Source organism: Olea europaea, unplaced genomic scaffold (genome assembly GCF_002742605.1).
Source record: "Olea europaea var. sylvestris unplaced genomic scaffold, O_europaea_v1 scaffold1156, whole genome shotgun sequence".
In the NCBI taxonomy this organism is placed as follows: Eukaryota; Viridiplantae; Streptophyta; class Magnoliopsida; order Lamiales; family Oleaceae; genus Olea; species Olea europaea.
The window spans coordinates 189125-214676 of record NW_019228961.1 but is presented as its reverse complement, the minus strand read 5'-3'; the positions used below and the strand labels follow the sequence as shown (position 1 = coordinate 214676).

At 33.2% G+C, this 25552-nt stretch overlaps 2 protein-coding genes and 1 pseudogene across 4 annotated transcripts; all 3 read right to left on the bottom strand.

The window, feature by feature from the left end:
• Positions 1 to 444: 444 nt before the first annotated feature.
• Positions 445 to 1367, bottom strand: LOC111373713 (probable serine/threonine-protein kinase PIX13). Its single transcript, XM_022996289.1, has 4 exons — positions 1344 to 1367; positions 1246 to 1270; positions 957 to 1016; positions 445 to 836 (listed from the first exon to the last, which is right to left on the bottom strand). The coding sequence occupies exons 1-4, from the start codon at positions 1365 to 1367 to the stop codon at positions 445 to 447; spliced, it is 501 nt and encodes a 166-aa protein (XP_022852057.1).
• Positions 1368 to 3345: 1978 nt separating this feature from the next.
• LOC111373720 (probable serine/threonine-protein kinase PIX13) lies at positions 3346 to 7769 on the bottom strand. Of its 3 annotated transcripts, none has more exons than XM_022996294.1 (6): positions 7335 to 7769; positions 6611 to 6942; positions 5656 to 5794; positions 5205 to 5344; positions 4274 to 4397; positions 3346 to 3824 (listed from the first exon to the last, which is right to left on the bottom strand). In XM_022996294.1, exons 1-6 carry the CDS (start codon positions 7417 to 7419, stop codon positions 3433 to 3435), a joined length of 1212 nt encoding a protein of 403 aa, XP_022852062.1. In that variant the 5' UTR covers positions 7420 to 7769; the 3' UTR covers positions 3346 to 3432. The 3 variants fall into 3 exon arrangements, with proteins under 3 accessions (XP_022852062.1, XP_022852061.1, XP_022852063.1); XM_022996293.1 differs by lacking the exon at positions 5205 to 5344 and adding an exon at positions 5422 to 5564 and having other exon boundaries at positions 5659 to 5794; XM_022996295.1 differs by lacking the exon at positions 5205 to 5344 and adding an exon at positions 5422 to 5564 and having other exon boundaries at positions 5659 to 5794; positions 6611 to 7267; positions 7392 to 7768.
• Positions 7770 to 11624: 3855 nt separating this feature from the next.
• On the bottom strand, positions 11625 to 13694 carry LOC111373719 (annotated as a pseudogene).
• Positions 13695 to 25552: the final 11858 nt, after the last annotated feature.

The following is a 25552-nucleotide window of genomic DNA, read 5'->3' as shown; positions in this document are numbered from 1 at the left end:
TCAAAAATTATACCAAACATGCCATAACCATAAGATGGAGTCACTTAAAGCATTTCTAAGAGACTTTAATTTTTATAAAGTATCTTCAAAAGATTTTTTAGTTTTATATGGTATGATTATTTTAAGTAGTGGAGTATTGAAGTTTGCAATTTTGTTAAATGCATTCATGATTAAGAGTTTTTGGAGATGTTTTTAGAAGTTGATGGGGACAAATAAAGAACAAATCTTTATTATGACGACATAAAATTTAGAATCATTACTCATTTTCGCAAACAAAACCACACTCTTCATGTAAAGTACAAAACAAAGTATTAAAGAATTTCCTAAGAAAAGAATTGAGCATTTGTTAAAACTAAATAATTTTAATAAATCGAAATTGAACAAATTATAACGTGGGAACTTACAAATTGTGTTTTCGAACATATTAGCTTGGCCTTGTTCATTTTATCTTCCAGATCCTACTCTATCTCCATGGTGATGGTGATGAGATGAAGAATGCACGGACTTACTTTTGGATTCTTTTGGTTTTCTAATAGTTGCAATTTGCTCCAACGTCTCTGCAACTTCTTTCATTGAAGGCCGCTTTTTGGGTTCTGATTCAAGGCATCTCAAAGTGAGTTGAGCTGCATGTAATGCCGCCTTCGAAGAATATTTTCCCTCCATCCGTACATCCATAATGGATATTAGTTTCCTTTTCTGACAGAGAAAGGGTTTAGCATAATCAACCAAATTCTGCCGGCCACTAGGTCGTTTGGTATCAAGTGCACGTAAACCAGTCAACATCTCAAGCAGCACCACGCCAAAGCCATATACATCACTCTTTACGTAGAGATGACCTGTTTTCAAAATACCATATGCTTAAAAACATGGAATGGAGCGCGAGGATAAGTTCAATGCATTGTGAGCTTAAGTTCCAACACATTGAACTTGTTTCCAACACAGTTTTATCTATTCACCAATCTTCTTCCTCCCTTTCTTTTTCCATATAATTATTTCGTAGTGTTCACGATGCCAAACTAAAAGTGATAAGCACCCAAATCATTGCATCCTACAATAGAAATTTATTCGGACCTTTACACTACAATTAAGATCTAACTAGAATATTAATGAAAATTATAATGTGTTATTTTGAGATCACATTATATTTTACTATTACTTATTCAAAAACAATAGATCAATATTCTTCTAAAATATGAAAAATTTTAATGTAATGCTTTTCAGGAGCAATAACATATTATTGTTTACAGTAATAATCATGAAAGGATTCACTCTTCAAGAATAAAAAACATAATTTAAGGTTAGATCTTATATCATTATACTCTTTAAAAGCAATAAAATCTTACTAGAACATCAATATCTAAATACATATCCAGAAAAATGGACACATAAATAAATAGAGTAATTTAATTCATGATTTTACATATAATCGATCAATATTATTCAAAAATATTGAAATTATAATATTATATTCTTTTGGAGCAATTCATATTCTTTTTTAAAATATTAATAACATTGTGTTTCTTTAGTAACACTAACACAACTTTTTTTTAATATTATTATTTTTTTATATATAAAGTGTGCTTTCTTTAGGACACAACGAGACATATAATCTTCAAGAGCATAAATACAATATTCTTCTGAAATATTGACATTAACGATTCATTTTACCTTTCGAACTAAATAATAGAATTTATGCCCTACACAAGTAACAATGAAATATTCTTCTTGAATATTTATATAACGTGTGTTACGTTTCTTCGAGAACATCAACATTAAATTTGTTTAAAATAACTAAAATTTAAATTATGCTTCTTCAGAAGCATTGAGTCAATATTCTTTTGGAATATTGAACTTGTAATATCATGCTCTTTATAAGCAAGTAATATTCTTCTAAAATATTAATAATGTTGTTCTACTTTAGGAGCAACAACGAACTATTTATAATAGATAGATATACAATTAATATTCTAGAATATTAATTATAATGTTGTGCTACTTTTGGAACAATAAGATGATAAATTCTTAATTTAAAGTTCATAGAATAATATCTAAAATTATTCAATTAACATATAGACATTATATGAATTTATATAGAAAAATTAATTACCAAACATTCATTAAGAAAAAGAATCTCCATACATAAAAGTTAACAAAATTGACTAAATCATTTATTGGTTAAATCTTTTACCAACATGTAAAAGATACTAAACATGTATATGAATTTCATATATATAAAAATTAAATATATAACTAATATGTAACATATTCAAAAGACAGAATTAATACTGAATTATATGTGGAAAAATAATTGTGTATGAATAAAAAAGGTGAATTAATGTGTTCAGATTACACATACAAACGTGAATTAAAATTAATATGCATGCCGATGAAAAAAGAGAAGAAAAAGCAACCCCATTATGATGCATATGTATATTGAGATATTTCACATGCTACCAAATTAATTTTGGTACACATGATAAATATTCATGTCTATAAAAATTATTACCTTTACTAAACTTTGAAAAATTAAGCTATCGTGCTGATAACGTGTTATAAAAGTAAAGAACAGAGAAAAGAACGGAGAAAAGTCAATAGTCTTGTGTGTGTTTTATTAAGAACCAAAGCTTTGTATTTATAGGGCAGAATCAGGGATACAATAGTAATAATTTCTAGGACTACATGGGTATAATTGTCATTCACCTCTAAACTCTAATAAACTTATATTTTACAACAAGGTCTATTTATTTGACATGATTATTGCTGTTACTTTTACTTTTGCTTTTTATAGAAGAGTTTTTTAAGGAAACTACATTTATTTTTGTTTGGAAACTAATTTTCAAAAGAACTTCCTAATCTGAAAGTATTTTTAGAGGAAACATTGAACCAATTTTTTCTAAATCTCTTTAAACTAATAGAAGCATTTTTAATAAAATTAGTCAAATAGATCCAAAAGACAGTCTTTGAATCTCAAAAGTTCATTTTGACTTTTCAAAAATTATACCAAACATGCCATAACCATAAGATGGAGTCACTTAAAGCATTTCTAAGAGACTTTAATTTTTATAAAGTATCTTCAAAAGATTTTTTAGTTTTATATGGTATGATTATTTTAAGTAGTGGAGTATTGAAGTTTGCAATTTTGTTAAATGCATTCATGATTAAGAGTTTTTGGAGATGCTTTTAGAAGTTGATGGGGACAAATAAAGAACAAATCTTTATTATGACGACATAAAATTTAGAATCATTACTCATTTTCGCAAACAAAACCACACTCTTCATGTAAAGTACAAAACAAAGTATTAAAGAATTTCCTAAGAAAAGAATTGAGCATTTGTTAAAACTAAATAATTTTAATAAATCGAAATTGAACAAATTATAACGTGGGAACTTACAAATTGTGTTTTCGAACATATTAGCTTGGCCTTGTTCATTTTATCTTCCAGATCCTACTCTATCTCCATGGTGATGGTGATGAGATGAAGAATGCACGGACTTACTTTTGGATTCTTTTGGTTTTCTAATAGTTGCAATTTGCTCCAACGTCTCTGCAACTTCTTTCATTGAAGGCCGCTTTTTGGGTTCTGATTCAAGGCATCTCAAAGTGAGTTGAGCTGCATGTAATGCCGCCTTCGAAGAATATTTTCCCTCCATCCGTACATCCATAATGGATATTAGTTTCCTTTTCTGACAGAGAAAGGGTTTAGCATAATCAACCAAATTCTGCCGGCCACTAGGTCGTTTGGTATCAAGTGCACGTAAACCAGTCAACATCTCAAGCAGCACCACGCCAAAGCCATATACATCACTCTTTACGTAGAGATGACCTGTTTTCAAAATACCATATGCTTAAAAACATGGAATGGAGCGCGAGGATAAGTTCAATGCATTGTGAGCTTAAGTTCCAACACATTGAACTTGTTTCCAACACAGTTTTATCTATTCACCAATCTTCTTCCTCCCTTTCTTTTTCCATATAATTATTTCGTAGTGTTCACGATGCCAAACTAAAAGTGATAAGCACCCAAATCATTGCATCCTACAATAGAAATTTATTCGGACCTTTACACTACAATCTACGAAAATGGTGTGGCTGAGTCCAAAACCAGTTAGGCAACAGAACTTTAAATTCAAAAGAAAATTTTGTAAGTAAAAAGCGGGATTTTTCATAATATGCCTAATCTTATCCACTGCTGATCAGATCTAACAAGAATCAAAAGTAGTTGAGACACTAACAAAGGTATAACTTACAATCAAATAGAGACCAACGACTCACCTGTTGCAACATATTCGGGTGCCGCATAACCATGTGTTCCCATAATTCGGGTTGTTACGTGTGAATTCCCCTCTGCAGGCCCTAATTTTGCCAAGCCAAAGTCTGATATTTTTGCATTGTAATTCTGCAATACAAGAAAACAGCATTCGAGAGCTTAACTCTCGTAACATTCCACTAATTTACTACAAACAGCACTGAGTAAAATTGGAGATAAAAAGGATAATATATATTAAGATCTAGTTGGCGATTTGTGGAAAAAATGCAAGATGTTAAAACATAGGAGTTTCCACAAATTCTCTTCCATTTGAGGCATAAATGCTTGATCAATAATTAGTATTATTATTTTCATATAATCTCCATGGAATGCAAATCATTCAGTAACCTGTGTGCTGCACGCGACCATCCTGAACCCACCCCAACCCCTCAGCCCTCAAACTGAGGGAGTTCTATTATCCATTCACAAATCTAAATACTTTTAACTCGACATCATATACTCGGAGATGCTGGTTCTGCTTCCCAACAACACTGAGTTCAACAAATTCTGTCTCTAGTTTTAGATGTTAGCTTAGTACCTGAATAGCAAATGGGTAAGGAGGACGAGAAAAGATTTGATAAAAGGGAATCTTACAACTGGCAACACAGCCCACAAACAATGTAAGCTAATAACTTGTCTTTCAATTTCTTTGAGCACGTCTTCAATCAATGAGGCTCAAAATTGAATTCTGTGCAAGTTATCTTTCGCAAACTAATATGAGGACAACCTATGGAGTCACAGTATATGTGTATAAATATTTTTTTGGGACACAAAACTGTCCTAACTAAGTTGCCAACTTAAACAACTCAATTATCCATACAGATCATAACTAATAGTTAAAGAACTCATTAAATAAATTTTAAAATAAAATATCTAGTAACAAATTATTCAACAGACCTCATCAAGCAGGATGTTGGAGGCCTTAAAGTCTCTATAGATGACTTGCTTATCTGAAGTGTGCAAAAAAGCAAGGCCCCAAGCAGCTCCTATAGCTATTTTGAGCCGTATGTCCCATGATAAGGGTTCAACTGCAACACAGATCATAACTAATAGTTAAAGAACTCATTAAATAAATTTTAAAATAAAATATCTAGTAACAAATTATTCAACAGACCTCATCAAGCAGGATGTTGGAGGCCTTAAAGTCTCTATAGATGACTTGCTTATCTGAAGTGTGCAAAAAAGCAAGGCCCCAAGCAGCTCCTATAGCTATTTTGAGCCGTATGTCCCATGATAAGGGTTCAACTGCAACACTTCCTTCATATATAATAAAAAAAATAAAATAAAATCAGCATAAGAAAATCCTTTTTCCCATTCCTTGTTTTTCTCAATTTCTGGATCAAGTTCTTACTTCTAAAAAGATGGTTTTCCAGGCTTCCCCTCTGCATAAACTCATATACCAGTAAAAGCTCTTTATCTTCCCAACAGTATCCAAGGAGCTTAACCAAGTTTGGATGTGAAAGCCTTCCTAAAAAGTTGACTTCTGACTGCATTTCCAAATTAAGTTAAAATGTTGTAAATATTAACTAAGGCATCTGATGGCAAATGATATAAGAAATAAATATCAATAATGTTCCTCACACACAGACACAGCTTAAAACTTGTTCGAAATGAAATACAAGCACATCAAAAGACAATCTTGCATTCTGTAATTTACCAGAATGAAAGAAAAGCCTTGAGTTACAATGATACCAATTGATCTTGGAACAATTTGACAACTCAAATCTTGATCGTTCTGAATTAACAAAATCATTCTGGAGAAGATTTTGATATAGTCTTTTCCACATTAGTACTTGACTATAGTCAGTAAGACGTAGTTTTAGGAGCAGCAGCAAAGCCAAGTAGTCAATAAAAGTATTAATTCATTATTTTATTCCTTCTAGAAAGGATAAATCTTGGTCAGTTGACATGCACGTTATCTCAATATAAACCATGGGTAACAAGATTTTTACCCTGAAAGTTCACCCTTATCAGATTGTAAAATTCAATTCTCAACCATAAATTTGCTTAAGGATGCGCCTCTGTTTGAGATGTCACCCATCTCTCTTTTTTTAACAAACTCTTGAACTGTAAATGCATCAATCTCAAAAAGCCTATTGGTTCTAAATATTCAGTTAGGAAGTTGGCCATATAAGGACAATTAAGTAAAACTTTTTCTTTGTAGAGCTAGTTCTTGTTACTGAAACGGGGAACCATGATTCCTTAATATAGCTATCGATATGGTCATTGATTAATCTAATTCACCTAAATGACTTTCTTACTGTACTGAAATAATTCAAACCAAACAATTTCAGTAATATCACCTGCCATTCTTCAAACCCTTGTGTGCTCTCAGGGTTCAATTTCTTAATAGCAACCATTATTCCGGTACCAACTTTGGATGGTAAAAGTGTCTTCGAATCCACCCAACCCTTAAATACAGTTCCAAAGCCTCCAACCCCCAAAATCATGTCAGACTTGAAGTTCTTTGTGGCATTCCTCAAATCAGAGAAAGTATAAACCTTCAAATTTGATGTTGGCAATATCTCCCCGGACACACACGTATCATCACTTGCTGCAGCAGAAAACCGGCTAAGCCCAGCACTGCTGCTCATCGCAGAAAGACCTCCACCATTGCTGTTATTCTTTGATGTCCCTAAAATATGGATATCATGTAAATACAAGAGAATTCAACTCAATCTAGAAAATAACAACAAAAATACTGCCCTTAATTTTTCAGCAAAATGATAATTCATACATCTAATCGAAATGGATAACGTCTAAAAATAGTGGGATAAACGAAGAAAGAAAACCCTCAAGACTAGTAATAAAGTTTCTTCACTTTCTGAAGCAGGAATCGAGATACTCTATGAATTCTAAAAGACCCATAAAAGGAGACAGCATATATTCTGATATAAACGCAAAGTGAACAGACAATCAAAGAAACACGGCCCTCAAGATAAACTTGAACTCTCAAAGACCTGCAAAAGGAAACAAGCATATATTATGATAATAACACAAAGTGATGTAACAAGAAGTACACCCCACCTGGTGTAGAAGTAGAAGTTGAAGCTCTAGTGGAGCTAGAGGGATTAGGGTCAGTACCAGGCAGAGATCCAAAGCAATTCCCCATTAGAATTTACTCTCAAAATTGTGCTTTGCTTAATCTTCAATATCACTAATCATAAAAGATGTAGCTAGTATAATTTCGTTAAAGAACCTCTTTTTTTCAACAAAGTAAGGTGGAGAGAGATTGAATAAAAGGGAAAAGAGCTTTTAACATATAATATAGGATTAAAAATGATATGATTGGACAAATTGGAAAGTTCTAACATAACATATGTTATTACTTGGAAATTCCTATGTTGCTTCTATGATTTTGAGGTTAGTGTTTCATAGTATTTTCTTCTGTGCGTTGGCGCCATAATTCCTTCTGTCTTTGAACTCTTTCCTTTTTATTTCAGAGTAATTGCTTAACTAGATTTTTCAACAAGAACGCGTCTTTTATTCTACTTGCCGATTTTCTTAAAATTGCACACATATTTACACAATAGCGCACGTTTCCACTACATTTTTTTTTTTTTTGCATGACCACATTACTGACCATTTTTTACACATTTTTTTATTTTTTTACAAGTTGACGAAGTCAAGTTGCACGATTTATTAATAATATGAAAAGTAGTAATAATAATAATAATAATAATAATAATAATAATAATAATAATAATAATAATAATAATATAACAAAAGCAGAACTAGGCCTGATCACTTAATTTAAATACATTATCACGTCTTGTTAAATTATTAGATCTAAAATTTTAATATTGGATAGAGTTACATGTAGATTGTTTTATGTAGACGAGATTTTTTTTTTTTTAATTAAACCCTTACAAGTGCATAACTTCATTTAAATAAATGACTAAGAAACTTGAGCTCACTATTTTTATGTGCTCTAATATAAATTTCTCTTATTTCTTAAAATTTCTTTTGCCTGTTTCCAAGTTAGATTGTAGCATTTTATTGAGCTTAAAGAACCCTACTTTGTTCTTTGTCCCACATAGTGAATACATATATCAGTTTAGAATGTAGTATTTATTTTGTGGATTTCTTGGTCATAAAATCCATTCAAAACAAAAGTCAAAGAATATATAGATTGGACGAAGAAAATAAACAGCGTGGTCCATAAAACCAGACGCGTAGCCTTTTCAATTCAATAGCTATTATCAAGAACGTAAGATGGAGATGTATTCCCTCGTTGTACATTCCACAAATGTGGGGCTTCTCAATTCTGCAATTCAGTCAAGTTAAAATTTATCAGAAGACTATAAATAACTTGTGAAAAACACAAACACGGGCTAAGAATGTAAATAGCATCATTTTGAAAGTTTACATGATATTCTTCAAAAAAGATGGACCCATTTTATTATTATACTAGCTTATGTTCCTAAAAATCTTCGTATTTTCACTAGAAATTACCAAGAAGATGATGATGCAAATTTTTCCCTAGTGGGAATAGTTTTGAAGATTATATATTTCAGAATTTGACATCATCTTTAACATTAGAGATAAATAGAACATCAAACACTAATAAATTGATGCAAACTAAAATTCATCAGAATTTAAGAAAAATTTTGGAAAGCCTTCAAGAGACCGTTCGAGGCAATTGTGGTCATGTTTTAGGTATGAAACTTTATTTACAAGTCAATACTTGATAATTTGGGCTTGATCAATGAGTATTCAAAAGTTTTCTTTCCACCCCTTTTCTTCTTAACTTGGCCTAAGATCAGTTTCTATCGACTAGACCAATTTATTATTCAAATACTTTTTGTACAGAAGTGGGTTGGTAGCATCACTTGTAGAATAAAGTTCCCTCAACAATTTAACAATAAAAATATGGAAATGTCACCCAAGATGATCTCCAGTGGAGCAGACTGAATTCATTTGTTGATTAAAAGTTTAACGTGCATAATTTTTTAAGGATAAAGTGATTGAGAGATTAATACATATTAAAAGTTTTATATATATATATATATATATATATTAATACATATTAAAAGTTTTATATATATAAATTTATATTTTTTTTTTTTTTTTTTTTTTTTTTTTAAGTAGTGATATCACCAAAATATCTATTAATACCATGTTATACTAACAGTATAAAGGAGATAAGGTCTCACTAATGAATAATATATTATCAATTAAGAGGAGTGTTGGAATCTTGTCAATGAGAGACTTTCATCAACAATATAAGAGGAGTCGCGTTTATTTATTAAAATAGAATTAATACACATAGAATCAGTTTGTGACAAACAAGAAAATATTTTAAAAGAATATATTTAACTTTTTTCTATCAAGAAATATGAATTTTGAGGCCTCAACAAAATCTTAGCAAGTAATAATTTAGGGTTTTAGATGTCCCATCTAAGCCCCATTATTAAAAATCTTTTTCTTTTTTTCTAAATTCATCTTCAATCAAATATTTTTTAGTAAAATAATTTTACACGTAAATTAAAAAATTTCCTACTTCTTAATCATAAATTCTTCAAAAAATAAAAAATAAAAATAAAAATAAATCATTTTTATTAAAATCTATAGTGAAAAATGAGTTAGAAGACTTGAATGTGTAGATGAGAATGAAATACGTGTTCGTATTCATAAGTTATTGGATGCATGATAATGGAAGAAATAAAAAGTTGAAAAGTTGAATAAAAAGAGTTAAAAATAGGAAGTTAACGGGATTTTGTCAAAAGTGGAATTAGACTATAGGATTAAAAACGCTCCAACGTTTGACTAAGGAGTCGGAGAAAATAAAGTCCATGAGTAATTACCATAAAGTTGTATTTTTCTAATACAGGATTTTAGTTAAATAATATAAACTGTCTATCTTATTAGGGATGGGCGCGGGTCATTTCGATTCGATTTTAAAGAGAATCAAATCGAACCAAAATTTTTGGGTATCTAGTAAATGGAACCGTCAGGTCCAAATATAATTATGAAACTGTTCGAGTTCGATTCCGTTCGGTTCCGTTCGGTTCTGTACTATAATTAAATTTTTTAACATTTATAACCACATTATATAAATACAATTAATGATACATTCAATAGTTTTGGAATGTCAGAGACTAGTAGACTATCTTATTCAAATGATCGCTACAGTCAAAGCTTCGATCGACGGAGGTCACAGTTTCGATCGAATGTCACAATGTCGGCAGACGATTATATAGGTTTTAGAATGTTAGCGAGACTGCGAGAGTGAGTGCGAGACAATGTTATGCACTTTAGTGTAGGTGTTTATGGTTATTTAGTGGATTGAATCTTGTTGGACTAAGAAATGAAACAATAAAATGGTTAATTGGGCCAAAAATTAAAAAATTAGAAATGATACAAATTATTGGGCCAAAATTTTGGATTTAGAAATTATTAATTTGTTAATTCGTTTAGAAAAAATTAAAATTAAAATAATTTAATTTACTCAATATAAAAAAATTAGAAAAATTCGGTTCTTATTCGATTTTTTGGTTCTTGGTCTAGAACCGAAAATCGAACCGTACCCGTCAGTTCTTAATTCAAATACTCGTTCGGGTATTTAATTCGACAAGAATCGTCGGGTTCTATTCAGTTCGGTTCGGGAGATTTGCCCATCCCTATTCTCTATATATCCCCATCCCACTCCTCAAAAATAAAAAACAATTAAAAAGGAAAGTTACCATTTTCTATTTTCAGTTTTGGCCATCAGTTACTGATTTTTTTTTTATATTTTTTTAAATATAAGTTAAACGCAGAATAATGCAAACATTGGACGATCCAATTATTAATGACTCATTTAACTAAAACAAGCATCTGAGATGAGTAATGTTATTCATTAATGCTGATGATGAACAAATATAACAAGGTAATTATTCAACACTCACTTTAAGGAAGAGATAGTAAAGACTAATTAACATTAAAAATAACAGGAAAGACTCAATCTACAATTTTAATTCTTATATCATGCAATGTTTAGAAGGGGGAAAATCAACAAACCAGAAAGGCTTCATTTCAAGCTCTCAAATTATTTTCTTTTACTATCTTCATTTTCATTAATTTTTATTTGGACAATCTACATATACTCACACTTTTTACAAAATGGTTTACTCATTACTCACAACAAAGGGTGAGGACTACAAGCCGTCATTTTTAAAAAGCACCTAGGACCCGTACATATGTGAGAGTGAGCGAAAGACTTTGTACACCAAAATTTGTACATATATATTTATCCTTTTTATTTTAATCCATATAATATCTAGTTGTATTTTCAACAAAAACGTTACATTATCTACAATTTCTTTTAGAATAAAATGATTCAAAAAATTATATCATCTACGAAGCATTGATTTCAGCAAAATATTTTCCATAATATGTCAATACAAACCCCAAAATGCAGAGAAACTTCTACTTCAGATATAGCAAAACATCTATCAGACATTTGAAAGAAGGGGAAAAGATGAATCGGTTCACAAGGGGAGAAAGAAAATTTTGCAACAAAATGCTGATACCACCCTCATTACTTTCGCGATCTTGTTGCAGCCCTTCTTGCTTCATCTGGCATTGAGGGATAGAGTTCCACATATCGTGATCCAATCAACATCTTGTCCTTGCACATTGCTTTCTTTGCCTCTTCGGCTGAGGTAAACTCCACATATGCCTCTCCAGTAGCTTTCCCATCAGATCGCAATGCAATCTGGATCTTATCATCTGGGACGTTGAAATCTCCAAAAAATTTAACAATTTCTGATTTTTTGACAGAGTACGGGAGTCCACGTAACTTCAAGATCTCTGTATACTCCATATTATTTTTGTCTGGAGACCTCTTGCGTCGAGGTGGAGATGAGGTTCCATGGTAGTCGATACTGCCATAAGCTCCTTCATTAACCTCAGCTGCTATAGCATGGTAATATTCCTGCCTTTTGCACCTAAAAACTTCGACATACCTCCTCCCCATGTTTTGTCGATCCCTCAGAAGAGCAAGCTCTGCCTGCATCGGTCCGCTAAAGACCACAAAACCTTCTCCAGAAAATCGCCCATCCTTGTTAACCAAGAACACATCCACAATGTCCAACCCAGCAAAGAACTTGAAAATGTCAACATCTGAACAATTAAAGGGAAGACCCCTTACACGTACGACGGGGAAGGCAGAAGGCTGATATCTACTGGCACTACCATAGCCATAAGGTTGATAGCCACTTGAACCGCTGCTCACTGCCAAGTAGGGATTTGATTCCATCATTCTAGGTCTCTTTGAGCCGATCTCGTACCCGTCCGAAACCCCCCCCGCTCCCCAACATTGCCCTTCAATTATTCATACCAAGGAAGGAAAAATTCCCCCACTCAACCTTGTTAATAAAGCCAATCCCAACCCATATTTTTCCTAAAATCTAATGCTCTAAATAGTATATCAAGATCAAGATTTATCATATCCATGAACCCAACTATAAATAAAAGAACTAAACTTCTAAACAATAAAAAGTGAACAGCCAGATAAAAAGCAAGGTGCAGAGATCAAGAAACAATGCACATCATCAATCTAAATGGTACCAAGAAATTTATAAACAGTATAATATCATTAAATGTATACTGATAAATCAATCAAGATGAAAATGCGCATCATCAATCTAAATGGTGGCCTCAGCACCGTTGTCCTCAATTACACTAAGAATATATACCGACAGTCCAAGATTGACAATCTTGCACACCAGATTAAACTTAAAATAGCAAAGTTAAAATCATGACTAAGAACCTCACTAAAGATCTTTCTAGCATAAATATAACTTCTGAAGTATACATTTTCTCCACTTACGCAATAATCTTGTACCAGTAACTATAACTATTTTTCACAACTTTGTTTTACTAACAGCTGCTTAAAGGTTCAATGAAATCATATATTTTGTAAGTGCTAATGTAAATCTTGATCTATCCCTCTTTTCTATAATTTACACATGCCCTAACACGATCCTCTCTTGGCCTATCCCTTTTCTCTCATCTTCGTACACTAAGAACTTTAGTAAAATCTATAAGCATCAATCACGGGCCCGTAAATTGAAGTTTTATCTGTATTCAATAATCAAGGTTTTATACCACTAAATTTCATAGATTGTTCAGAAACTGTACTGTGAGCCACCGGACAAGAATTATTATCGGTATAATTGTTAATAAATAAAAAATCAATTTCAATCAGTTTAGAATCTATATTTTACCTTACGTATTTAGAGACTGCAATTAAAAAAAATAAAAAAATTGAAGAAATAAGAATCAAAATCAAAATCACAATCCCCCAATTAAAAAAATGAAAAATAGTTGAACAAACACGCATACAAATGGATTTTAATGACCAGAAAATTGATTCTAAACTTACCCTCTGTGTCCGTACATCGCTTCAAACTGTTGGATCACTTCTCTTTCCGTGAGGAACGACGAAAATTGGAACAAAACCCTAGCCGGACCCAGATAAAATAGAAATAAAATAAAGTTTACACAACGTGGCGGTAAAATTACGTAAAAACCCTTTCAGATCCCAATTACAATCCCCCCGACCCGATAAAAATCAAATCTTCTAATTAAAGCCCGAAAACCTGTAAAAAAATTTGTAATTCCCCGAATTGCAAAAAGGAAAATTTTGAAGTACCAGGAAATTTTTGACATAGGATTTGATAGATACTCACAATGTCGGAGCTTGCATGAATAAATAATTGGAAGGAAGAAGTGGACCCCCCCAAATGTGAGGGTGAGCCAGGGCTTCTGTCAGTGGAGCAGAGTCATTGCAAAAACATATGAATTACGTTACTTGTACAGAAAAATGTTACATGTTACTTGACAGAAAAACACATGATATAAAATTGTTCTTTTAAAATAAAACAGTTTGTGACAGTTTTTTTTCACTAATCAAAATCTGCCAACTGAGAACTGTCAATGGGGGTGGTTGTATTTTTCACACTACTTGTACATAAAATTTTTACATGTTACTTGACAGAAAAGCACACGACATAAAGTTGTTGGTTCTTTTAAAAGTAAAACAGTTTTTTTCACCAATCAAAATCTGTCAACTGAGATCTTGATATACTGAAGTGACCAATCAAAAATATGGACTTATGTTCAGTGACCATTGAAACAATTAATTCCAGTATCTCCCGGAGAATTCAGCATCAGGAAGTTAGTCTCATAGTCAGTAGGGTTGGACAAAACTCCCGAATCGAACCGACCGAACCGAACCCGAACCGAACATAACCGAACCCGACGGTTATTCTCAAGTTAAATACCCGAACGAGTATTTGAATCAAGAACCGACGGGTATGGTTCGGTTCTCGGTTCTAGGCCAAGACCCGAAGAACTGAATAAGAACCGAATCTCCGTAATTTTTTTAATTAATTTATTTTAAATAAGTAAAATTATTTTATTTTTCTAAATAAATTTGTTAACTAGTTAATTTAGTTCAAACCACAAAATATGATTTTTCTATTTCTAATATTCAGCTCAAAATCAACTTAATCAAATTAACCTCAATTTTATCTAAATCTGTTATACTACTGTAGTGGCGTTTCTACCGGAGAAAATCGAATTAAAACTTTACAACATCTCTCTTAATTATTTTGAGATCGCTATCTTTCTCTTTCTGTGATTTTAATAATCAAATTTATGAAGAGTTCAGCAAAGAGAGACGTGAAACACATAAGATTGAACTACGTTATTTTGTAAGAGCTAATATTAAATATATCATTAATTAAATTAACGTAACTTTGTATATATTAAAAATTTTAATTATAATACAGAACCGAATGGAATCGAACCGGATCGAACCGAACTGAATGGAACCGAACCCGAACGGTTCCGTAATTAAATTTGGACCCGACGGTTCCACTTACTAAATACCCGAAAATTTCGGGGTCGATTCGGTTCTCGTTAGAACCGAACCGAACCGAACCGGACCATGTCCAGCCCTAATAGTCAAATCAATACACTTTTAGCCCCCATTTGGCCCCTCATTATTTTTCACTAAATTAAATTAAATTTTTTTCTCTTCTATTTTTAACCACACAATCTTCAATAAAATAATATTACACGTAAATTAAAGACTTTCTTTTCTTTTTAACCACTCATTTTTAAAAAAAATACTATTCAAAATATTATAATCTCTAAATAATGGAGCTCAAAAAGGGGCTTAACAACTATCCTCTACACAAGGTGCGTACTATTCCTGGATATTACTTGCATATTTATGTAACCGCACCAGCTGGTTCACAATCAGCGGATTAGACCATATCAGTTGATTACTTACCTTCATTGTTTTGAGTGAATATTCCTTTACGGTTCCTCTTCTTGAGATAGCTTTTACTTTCCCCTAAATTGTAGCTCATAATGATTCTAATTATTCATTTCAGTGCATGGAGCTCGAAGTCCATGTAGGTCACTTGTGGTAGGACATATGTTCGATTTTTCTTCTCTCGGTTGTTCTTCTCGTTTACCATTGAACTTGAGATTGTAACCACTAACCTAAAGCTCAATTGATGGAGACAAAAAGTTAGTATTTAGAAATTTTGAGCATTTTTCGAAGTGCTTTTTCAAGCTTATAAGATGATTTCGTAGAATCCACAATTTTTATCTACTTTTTATCCACAAATTTCATAAGACTCGCTGCTTATAATTTACCTTTTAAGCTATAACAAACATTTAGCATATCGAATACAGAAGAGAAGGTTGTGTATCAACATTAATAAGAAGAGTGCGGAAAGAGTAAAAGTTGTAGAATATCACAATGAAGAGAATTCTCATTGTTAAGGAGAAGACACCCATGGCTTCCTAGTCATATATAATCACACTGCACATACAGATATGCATTATCATCTAGGAGTTTGGCTTTTCCACCAAGTCTAAGAGAAATTCATAAATTATCCAAACTGGTATACTATTAGCAGATCAAACCGATCAATCAGTAATATTTCTTGCTCATCAGAAGTTACAATGTACTTTACCAAACACGATTTTCTTATCAAAAGCACTACTCGGAAACAGACTCAAGTCTTGTTTTTCCCATGTCACTGGCCTGAAAAAATGGTTTTGAGGGGAAGATGAAGACAGTAGATGACGTAGTTGAGGGTTGTATCTCACTGAAGTCACGGTAACTCTAGGAAGCTGTTGAGAACCTAAGCCCAAAGGTACAAGCATGTCACTGGGAATGTGCTCTGATTTTGGTGGGACAAAAGTTGTGTCATTGTGAGGGCCAGACGACACAACTTTGTGATTCAGCCAAAGAAATATTTGATCTCCTGGAGCAACTCTGTTTGATTTTGAATGGTAACAGAATATGTAAATGGATTCCCTGCAATGGCATGAGGTGGACAATTTAAACTGACAACTAACGGAGGTAGCTCAACATTGACATCAGGAAGCCAGCGTTTCGTAACTTGAGAGATGTAATAGCACAAGAATGAAAATCTTCTCCTAATCCGGAATCCTTCTGCCATTTTACATTAACCATCCCCATTTTTACAGTTGAACAACCCTTTGGAATGACAGCAAAAACCTTTTTAAAATCCTCTCCAGGCACATGAAGAACAGGTTCTCTAAATTCCTCCTGAGGTTGTATGGTGCATGAAACAACAACCGCAGTGGCACTTCTGAACAATTCTTTGCACTAAGTTATAAGAACACTTGTTTCATTCAGAGCTAGCGATGGCATATGATCAGAATCAAGATTTGCTTTGATGTTTGACAGCAAAAGAGAATCCCGTCAAAATGGAAAAACATAATGGTGGCTAATTGTAATAGCAGTCTTGCCTTCAATCTGCAAGCTTTTATGTACGTGAACTTTCTGGGAACTAGGTTCACTTCTGTTATGGTAACCTAACGAGACATAAACCATGACAGGATTGGGATGATTCCATTTAATTTTCAGTTTGTAGGACCAGGAGTACCACATTAAGAAACGGAACAGAAATCAGTCCAAAAGATGGCCGGATATTCTGAATTTTATCAATATTTAGCTTCAGAAAGATCCACACAGTCTTGCCCAGGTATTCCAACAAGTTCAACATGCAGATTGTCGGCCAAGAATAACTCAACTTCTCTTGGACTAAGCAAACCACCGCCTTTTGTATCTACCAGATAAACCTTTAACTCACCAGAATGGATTGCATGACCTTTAGAGGCAACTGTCACAGGTAAAATAAAGCTTTCTCCAACTAATTCAGAGTGAAGGGGCCAGATGAACCTAATTTTAGATCCAATTCTTCAACCTGTATGGCCTTCTGACCAGAAATTGCTAGATCTTGATCCTTCGTAGGAATAGTTTCTGTTATGTCTTCAAATTTCCACAGTGGTAAATCATTCGTTGAGGCGGGACTTTCTTCTCTGCAATATATGGTAAAGTTGGGTCCAATTCTTGCAATTACATGTATACATTCCAGCTTTCCACTTTGATCTGCATTATTTACAATTTTATTATTTCACACTAACAAAACACCTATCTGCCCACTGTAAAGGAACAATACATATCAGGAATCCAGGCACAGATGGCAGGGCAGAACTGACACAAAACTGAAAAGGATTACTAGATTCACAATGTAACTATTAACACTTTATTTTAGTCTTTTGAAGGTGGTGAAGTAACACGAAGGCAGAAAGTAATCTGAATAAGTGATGTTTCTTTTGCGATTGGATAGTATGGTAGATGTGATTGTTCAGGCCTAACAAAACAGGAGTATGCAAGAGGACCACGAAGTAATCAGCTCAAAATGCCTGACCAATATATCACGTGTTCTGGAAGAAGAAAAACAAATGTAATCCATGAAAGAGATTGCAACCATTAGTTAAACTCAAGCTGATTAATTAACGCCAAAATATCACGCGGAGCAGAGACAGTTATGTTTGCATCAACAAATGCAGGATGTAACTTCCAGGAAGCCAGATATAGGAAATCTAAAATACAGCAATATCAATAATTAATTAACTAATTCAGACCTCGTAAGATAAAACTATGCTTCCAGAGAGATGCACCCAATAAAGCTATAAATAGCAAAATTTTAGTTAAGTTGCACTTCAGAATCGCAAATCAGATTTTGGTTCCAGACAGTTTCATGTCGTACTTATCCTATGCCAGACCTAAATATGAAAGTTAAAGCTGTGCTGACTATATTAAACTGACATGAAAGAGTCATAGAGCATGTTTGGATGAGTTGCTTTTCTTACTTTCTATTGAAAAAATTTACTTCGCGTGAGTGAGTTTCCAGTCCAACGATTCAATTCCCATGTTTGCAGGTCATACCGACTAAGTGGCAGGTAGAAATTCTAACTGAAATCCCAGACCCATTCGAGAACCGGTTTACCAGCTTTGTTGGTCAGGTTTAGAAACTATGCTTCATGTGATGCGGTAGGAGCTGTGCCAAGCAGCACTACAGTTTCTACCATACACAATCGTTTCAAAAAATTGTGTTGCCAGCGTATTGTGTTACAACCCAATTTTTCTTAGTCAAAAATCAAAAGTTGATTCGTAAAGGTTAAAGTCAAATAAGGACTAAAATGTAATAAAATATTTTATTTGGGTTATTTTATATATTGGCAATATACGAGAGTTAAGTTGGATATAATTTAAAGTTGGGGATTTACTACTTTCTATTAACGGAAGTTAAAAGGATTAAATGTCATATTAAATTGAAGATGAGGGGCTTCCATGCAAATTTTTGATAGTGGATTGCAAATGTCAACTTAACAATCCATTGTTCCATTTTACATTACATAGATACACACATAGACGGGCAGAAAGAACCAGAGAAATCGAGAGATACCGAGGGAAGGAAAAAAAAAAAAAAAAAGTACTGGCGGAGATATGTAGGAGGCCAGATGCCTTTTTCAAGTATTGGGTTGTCTTTCATATCCTCATTGCTTCTACAATCACAAGTAGGTAAGTTTTATACAAACTTAAATTTCTTATTTGGCTCCAATAAGTGATAAAGAAGTTCAATTTCTTGATGGTTTAGTATGGGTAAACCATTTTTGAGGCTTTTAAGTTATGTGAATCAAATATTTATAAATTTTCGGGTTGGAGCCTTGTGAATGAAAAAAAATTCAGTAAGTAATTGGGTTAAAATTGAAATTTAAATAAAGAAATCAAAAGGCAAGTGAGGATTTGAGTCAATTAATAAATTGTTTGGCACATATATATGTCTAGTGGCTGGAAGTATTAAGAATGGAACATGCCTAATTGCATAGCTTGATGTTAGTGTGGAAGTAGTAAACTGATGAAGAAGAGATGAATTGTGTTTAATTGGAATTCAATTTAGCATGAATGTGGTATGTTCTTGATTTAGTAATTTTGATATTACAGAGCAAAATAAAAAGGGACAGTATTTATAGTGTAAATTCAAGATGTTGGAAGGTTGTATGTTATTGTGCCAATGTAGTGGGGAAATGAATGTGGAAAACATATTCTATAAATAAATCGGTAAATGGGAACATGTTCTGCCATATGGAAATTAAAAAGGGAATAAAGCGATTTAATAAGGGATGGATTAAGCTGTATATAGAGGTTGTATGTTTATAAAGTAGTGATTTAAAAAAGTACGGTAAATTAATGGATTTGATTATGTGTGATGATTGGTTGGTAAATAATCAAAGAAAAGAAAAGTTTGGAAAATGATAGTTTTCATGAAATACTCACATGAAAAGATGATTTTATGGAACAAGATGTGTATTAAATGGGAGGAATTATGGTTATTAGTTTTCATTAGATTGGAAAGTATAATTATTTTATGTTTGGGATGAAAGTAATTTTTATAAACTAAAAAATAGTGAAGGAGTTAGTGAATAGAATTATCTCCAATTGATTAAAGAAAAATTGGGGAATTCATTCAAGTATCGAGAAATGGAGATTCAAGAGAAAATTTGGAAGTTGAGGAATTAAGTGGTGACTTTGCTTTAGTTTAATTGTCATATTTTAATTTGAGTTGTTATACATTTATTTCAGGTAGTGACGTGGAAGTTTGGAGATGCCCGTCAATTTAGCCAAGATTCCTATTCATAAATCTGTGAGTGGATAAAACTTATTTTTCAGAAATAAGTCTTATTTAAATTTTAAAGTTATTTATTTTATAAAGTTGACTTCATAGCATGATTTTTAGAATAAAATGGATTTTATTATCAATTGCTTTTAAAGTTAAATTTAGTTCAGTTAAATTATTTTGAAAGCATGTTATATTCTTATTACATGTTTCAGTATAGTTAAAGTTATTTCTAAAAACTACCAGAAAGTACCCAAGTGATTTTACCCCCAATTTGTACTGATGTGAATGTGTTTCCACAGTGTATGACTAGTTATGGTGATTTTATCCGCTCTGTACTATTGTGAATGTGTTTTCATAGTGTATAACCAGATTATCAGAGGTCTTTAGGACCCACTCTAGTACACACATATGCTTTGGGCTGTATACTAGGGTGATTAGCCTTTGGGGCAGCTCTGCGTACGTATGACCAGATTATCAGATTATCAGTTATCAGATTATCAGATTTGAATGGTTTTGCCTTGTACATCGAGATTACTTTGTACATGAGTAAGGCTATTCATTGAGTACTCTTTTTGGTGTGATTTTTCAGTATTTATTCAGTTCTCAGATTTCAGATTATGGAATTCAGTTAATTCAGTTTTCAGAATAAAGCTTTCAGCTTAAAGTATTGAGCAGCGGCAATATTTCATAGATTTTCATGAATATCAGATTCTTTATATTTGTTATACCTTACAGATACTTATCTAGAATGAAGAATAAAGAATTTTATAATGTATTCATGTTTGATTGTAAAAAGTGTTACCAGATTTCAGAATTTCTTAAAGTTTCAATAGAGCAAGAATTTTTAGAAAATATGCATCAATGGAAAAAGTTTACTTATTTACAAATTATCTACTCACTGAGTTGCAATCTCATATTTTTATCACCATTTTTCTTAGCAGATGGTAGCTACGTTGAGCAACATTGGAGCCTGTCGATCTGCTTGTTGAGCTACATGGTGTATTTATTGTTGACTTTGACCTCAACTATTTAGCAACTTGTTAAGCAAGAAAGAAAGCTAAGCAAAAGACAAAAAGAAGCCCATCTCAGAAAATACCTTGCATGGGGAGGGGAGGAGGGGAAATGGTCATGGAACTTGAGGCCGGTAGCCCATAGCCCCTCCACTGTCCACCCCCACTTCTGCCGTCACAACAATCTAGTTTTTCAAATAAGATTCTAGGCACATGTCGAGCCCAACCACAACTGTATTTAACTGTTCCTTAGGTTAGTGCTGAAGTATAGTTCTTTCAATGGAGCAAAAACATTGCACTAAACAAAAGCTTTCCCAAAATTTTAGGCTGTTGGGGCACTTTCCATCTAATCTTTAACTTTTACTATAGTTTTTCATGTAGTCTGGTCAGAAACAAGTCCGATCCACTTCACAAACTAAAATAAAAACCAAGGGTTAGACAGAAAAGGACCCACTTTATTGGAGATAAACTTTAAACTCTTCTTTTTGTTGTTATCTACTAATGCTTCAATAGCAGTTGACATTGAACAAATCGGTAACATATAGAAAAATATCCTCAAAAATAAGATCACGACTAATTATGCCTAGATCAATGGAAAATTAAACAATGTCTGAGTGTTAACATATACAGCTGTAAGTTGATGGACAATAATTGTATTTACTATTAGAATATACCTGCACCAAACATCAGTAGATCAACCAACAACATCAAAATCTTCCTTCCAGCTCAGCCAACTCACCAGATTCCGGATTCTAGATTGTCTCCAGCTGTTTAGTTAGTTTTGTTATGTTAGTTAGTTAGGTTAGTTGGTTGATTAGCTAGAAAGTTAGTTAATTACTCTACCATTTTCTCTATAAATAGAGTCGTTGTAGAAATCATTGGATTGTATTCCAACCCCTTATTTCATGGAGGTTTGTTTTCCTTCTTTCATGGAGTGTATTTGTTCTTCTCCTTTTATGGAGTTTAATTCAAAGTTTATAATTCAAAAATTCAATATGGTATCGGAGCATAATTGCTTCCTATTGCTGTCTTCATTTTTTCAGCATTTTACTGGTATCAAAGTTGATGAAATCTGTTGATGTCTTTGGCCTTAGATCATCTACCAATTTGTTTGCATCTGAAGATATCTTTGGCTTCAGATCATCTACCAATTTGTATGCATCTGAAGATAACTTTGGCTTCAGAATCATATAAATTTTGTACTATGAAATCAGGATGTTGCTTTCAATTTGGAAGTTTCTTGTTTGAAGATTTTAACATCAGATAACTTTATGAACATCAATTCACCATTTTGGCCTTCTGTATATGAGTATTTTTTTTCAACGAGGAAGATGTAAGCACCACTCCGAAAGCACTGTATGTGAAACAGAAAATTTGAGATCAAAGAGGTAATCCCTACTTAGTAGATCTTCAGTATATCTAGTGCATCGCAACAACATCTGCTGCACTTCATCCTTGACTCTCTGTAATAAAATTTCTCTTCATTTTCTTCTGGATTCTCTAACATCATCGAGTTAAGGAATGAAGCCAAAATTCAGAATTGGTCTAATTGCCACCAGACATCTACTTGAAAAAGTGGAAAGTATTTCCGTGTATTCTTAGGACTTTGCTCAGCATTCTTAGGATATTAGCTACTTTTGCTAGAATTAGGTTTTCCTCGATATCAGCTGTTCCATTCAACAAGGCTTTCTACACTTTGCCAATCTTGGCCCCTTGTACAAGGTTTTCCTTAATCTTCAAGGCGGACTATTTTCTATCTCCATAGTCCATCTTGAAGGGGTGCATTAGAATATACATGCACTAAACATCAATAGATCAACCAACGACATCAAAATCTTCCTTCCAGCTCAGCCAACTCACAAGATTCTAGATTCTACATTGTCTCCAACTGTTTAGTTAGTTAGCTAGTTTAGTTATGTTAGTTAGTTAGGTTGTTGATTAGTTAGAACTTTAGTTAATTACTCTACCATTTTCTCTATAAAATAGAGTCATTGTATGCATTGAGAAATCATTGGATTTTATTTCAATCTCTCCTTTCATGGAGGTTTGTTTTCCTCCTTTCATGGAGTGTATTTGTTCTTATCCTTTTATGGAGTTTAATTTAAGGTTTCTAATTCAAGAATTCAACATTTATCTTGCATAAAATGATTCCCGAGTGATTGTAGGGGCTACCTTGTATATAGATTTCTGAGTTTCTTTGTTGAAGTTCTTCAATTTTGGCTGCCAAAAATCTCAAGGAAGGTTCTATTGGCGATTTTTGGGTTGATATAGATCTATTTGCAGATTTCTATGGCGTAGAAAGGAAGTTTTTGCAGAATCTTTTTGGTGTCAACAGGCTCTTCTGCTGGATTGTTCCTTTGCTGTGGTGTTATTGGGTTGGAATGTTTGAAGAATTGGGCTATTTCTAGTGGGTTTCTATTGTCTTGGGCTCGTTTGAAGACTCGAGCTGCTTAAATTGGCTTCTGTTATCTAGAATTGGACCTATCAGCAGTTCATGGTTCTTATTTCTTTCTGGTACAGGTCTTGAATTTCTATTTTAGCCTCTTGAGTTTTCTTTTATTCCAATTCATTATGTTTGGAGAAAATTCTATTGTTCGATCTAATGGAGAGAACTTTCCGACCTGGGAATTTCAATTCATGATGTTTGTAAGAGGAAAAGAATTGTGGGGTCATTTAAATAGCTCATCTATCGCTCCTACTGATTTAAATGAGCTTAATCAATGGGAAATTAAGGATGCATGCATTATCTCATGGTTACTAGGTTCTATTGAACCTCATATGCTGAATAATTTCGATCATTTTCACTACTAAGGAGATGTGGGATTATCTCAGGTGTGTTTATTATCAAGACAACACCGCATGAAAGTTTCAATTGGAATTAGAAATTTCCAACTTCAAACAAGTTAATCTTTTTATTGAGCAGTTCTATGCTGAATTTCAAATTTTGTGGAGTGAATACTCTGGGATAGTTTACTCTAAAGTTCCCAAAGAAGCCTTAGCAGCCCTCCAGGATGTCCATACCGAGAGTTAAAGAGATCAATTTCTAATGAAGCTCCAACTGGAATTTTGAGACTGCACGGGCTGGCTTGATAAATCATAACTCTGTTTCCTCATTGGATGTGTGCTTGGGAGAATTACTATGTGAAGAGCAGCGTCTTGTAACTTGTCATCGATCGAGAATCTGTGACTACTGAGGTGATTAATATGTCATATGCTACTAGGGATGGATTTAGGTGGTGGCCGACCTAGCTGGATTAGCCGGGGAGAATTTTTTTCTGATAATAGATAGAAATTTTAGATTATATATTTGATAATTAATATTAACAACAAACATCTCTAGTAGGTCAACCGGTTAACCTTTCTACTATTGAATTGGAGGTCTTGTGCTTGGAATAACAGACCTTACCTCGTGTTTCGAACCGAAACACATACCATACTTGCTCCATGTACTCACTAGGGCTAAGATCAAAAAATACCCAAGTAGAAACAAGTATTCACAATGAACAAACAATCATGTGATGAAGATATATATGATAACACATACAGATCTTTTCAAAATCACGTTCACACAGAACTACAGATTAACACCTAGTTAATCAAACCACGGTCAACCACATACGCAACACATGCATAAATGACCCTAAAAAAAGATCTCACCACACTTATCCTATCCCATTCCGTGTTGCTCACACCTTGAAAACACATATCTCCTCCCATCGCCCACAAGGCTCACTAAACCAATCACTTAACTCATGTCTAACTGGCAAGTCACAATAGATCCTAAGTCCACGGGATAATTCTCTATCTCCACATCACTTCTCCCAACCTACGTGGATAATGGGACTCCACCTTATAGAAGTGATAGAAGTGCCTCTCTCACACTCCACCTGATCAGGGTCTCTTTCACAGATAAAGGATTCTACACATTTGATCACATCTCCACTCATGATCTAAATGTCACACTCCACATCTCTCGTGCATATCACCATTGCACCTTTAGGCATCTATACTCCACCTTACCAAAAGACATCCAACTCACTGCTAATGCATCACAAACTCACTGTGGCAAAACAACACCTTTCGGTGACCACAAAGGTTCTCCAATCACCAAAGCTCCAAAAATCCACAAAGAAAATGGCGAAGATGGCACTCACAAAGAAAAATCGAAGAAAGAGTCAGTTACTTCACAACACTCACAAAGATAAAGAAGGTAACTCTAACATGGCTG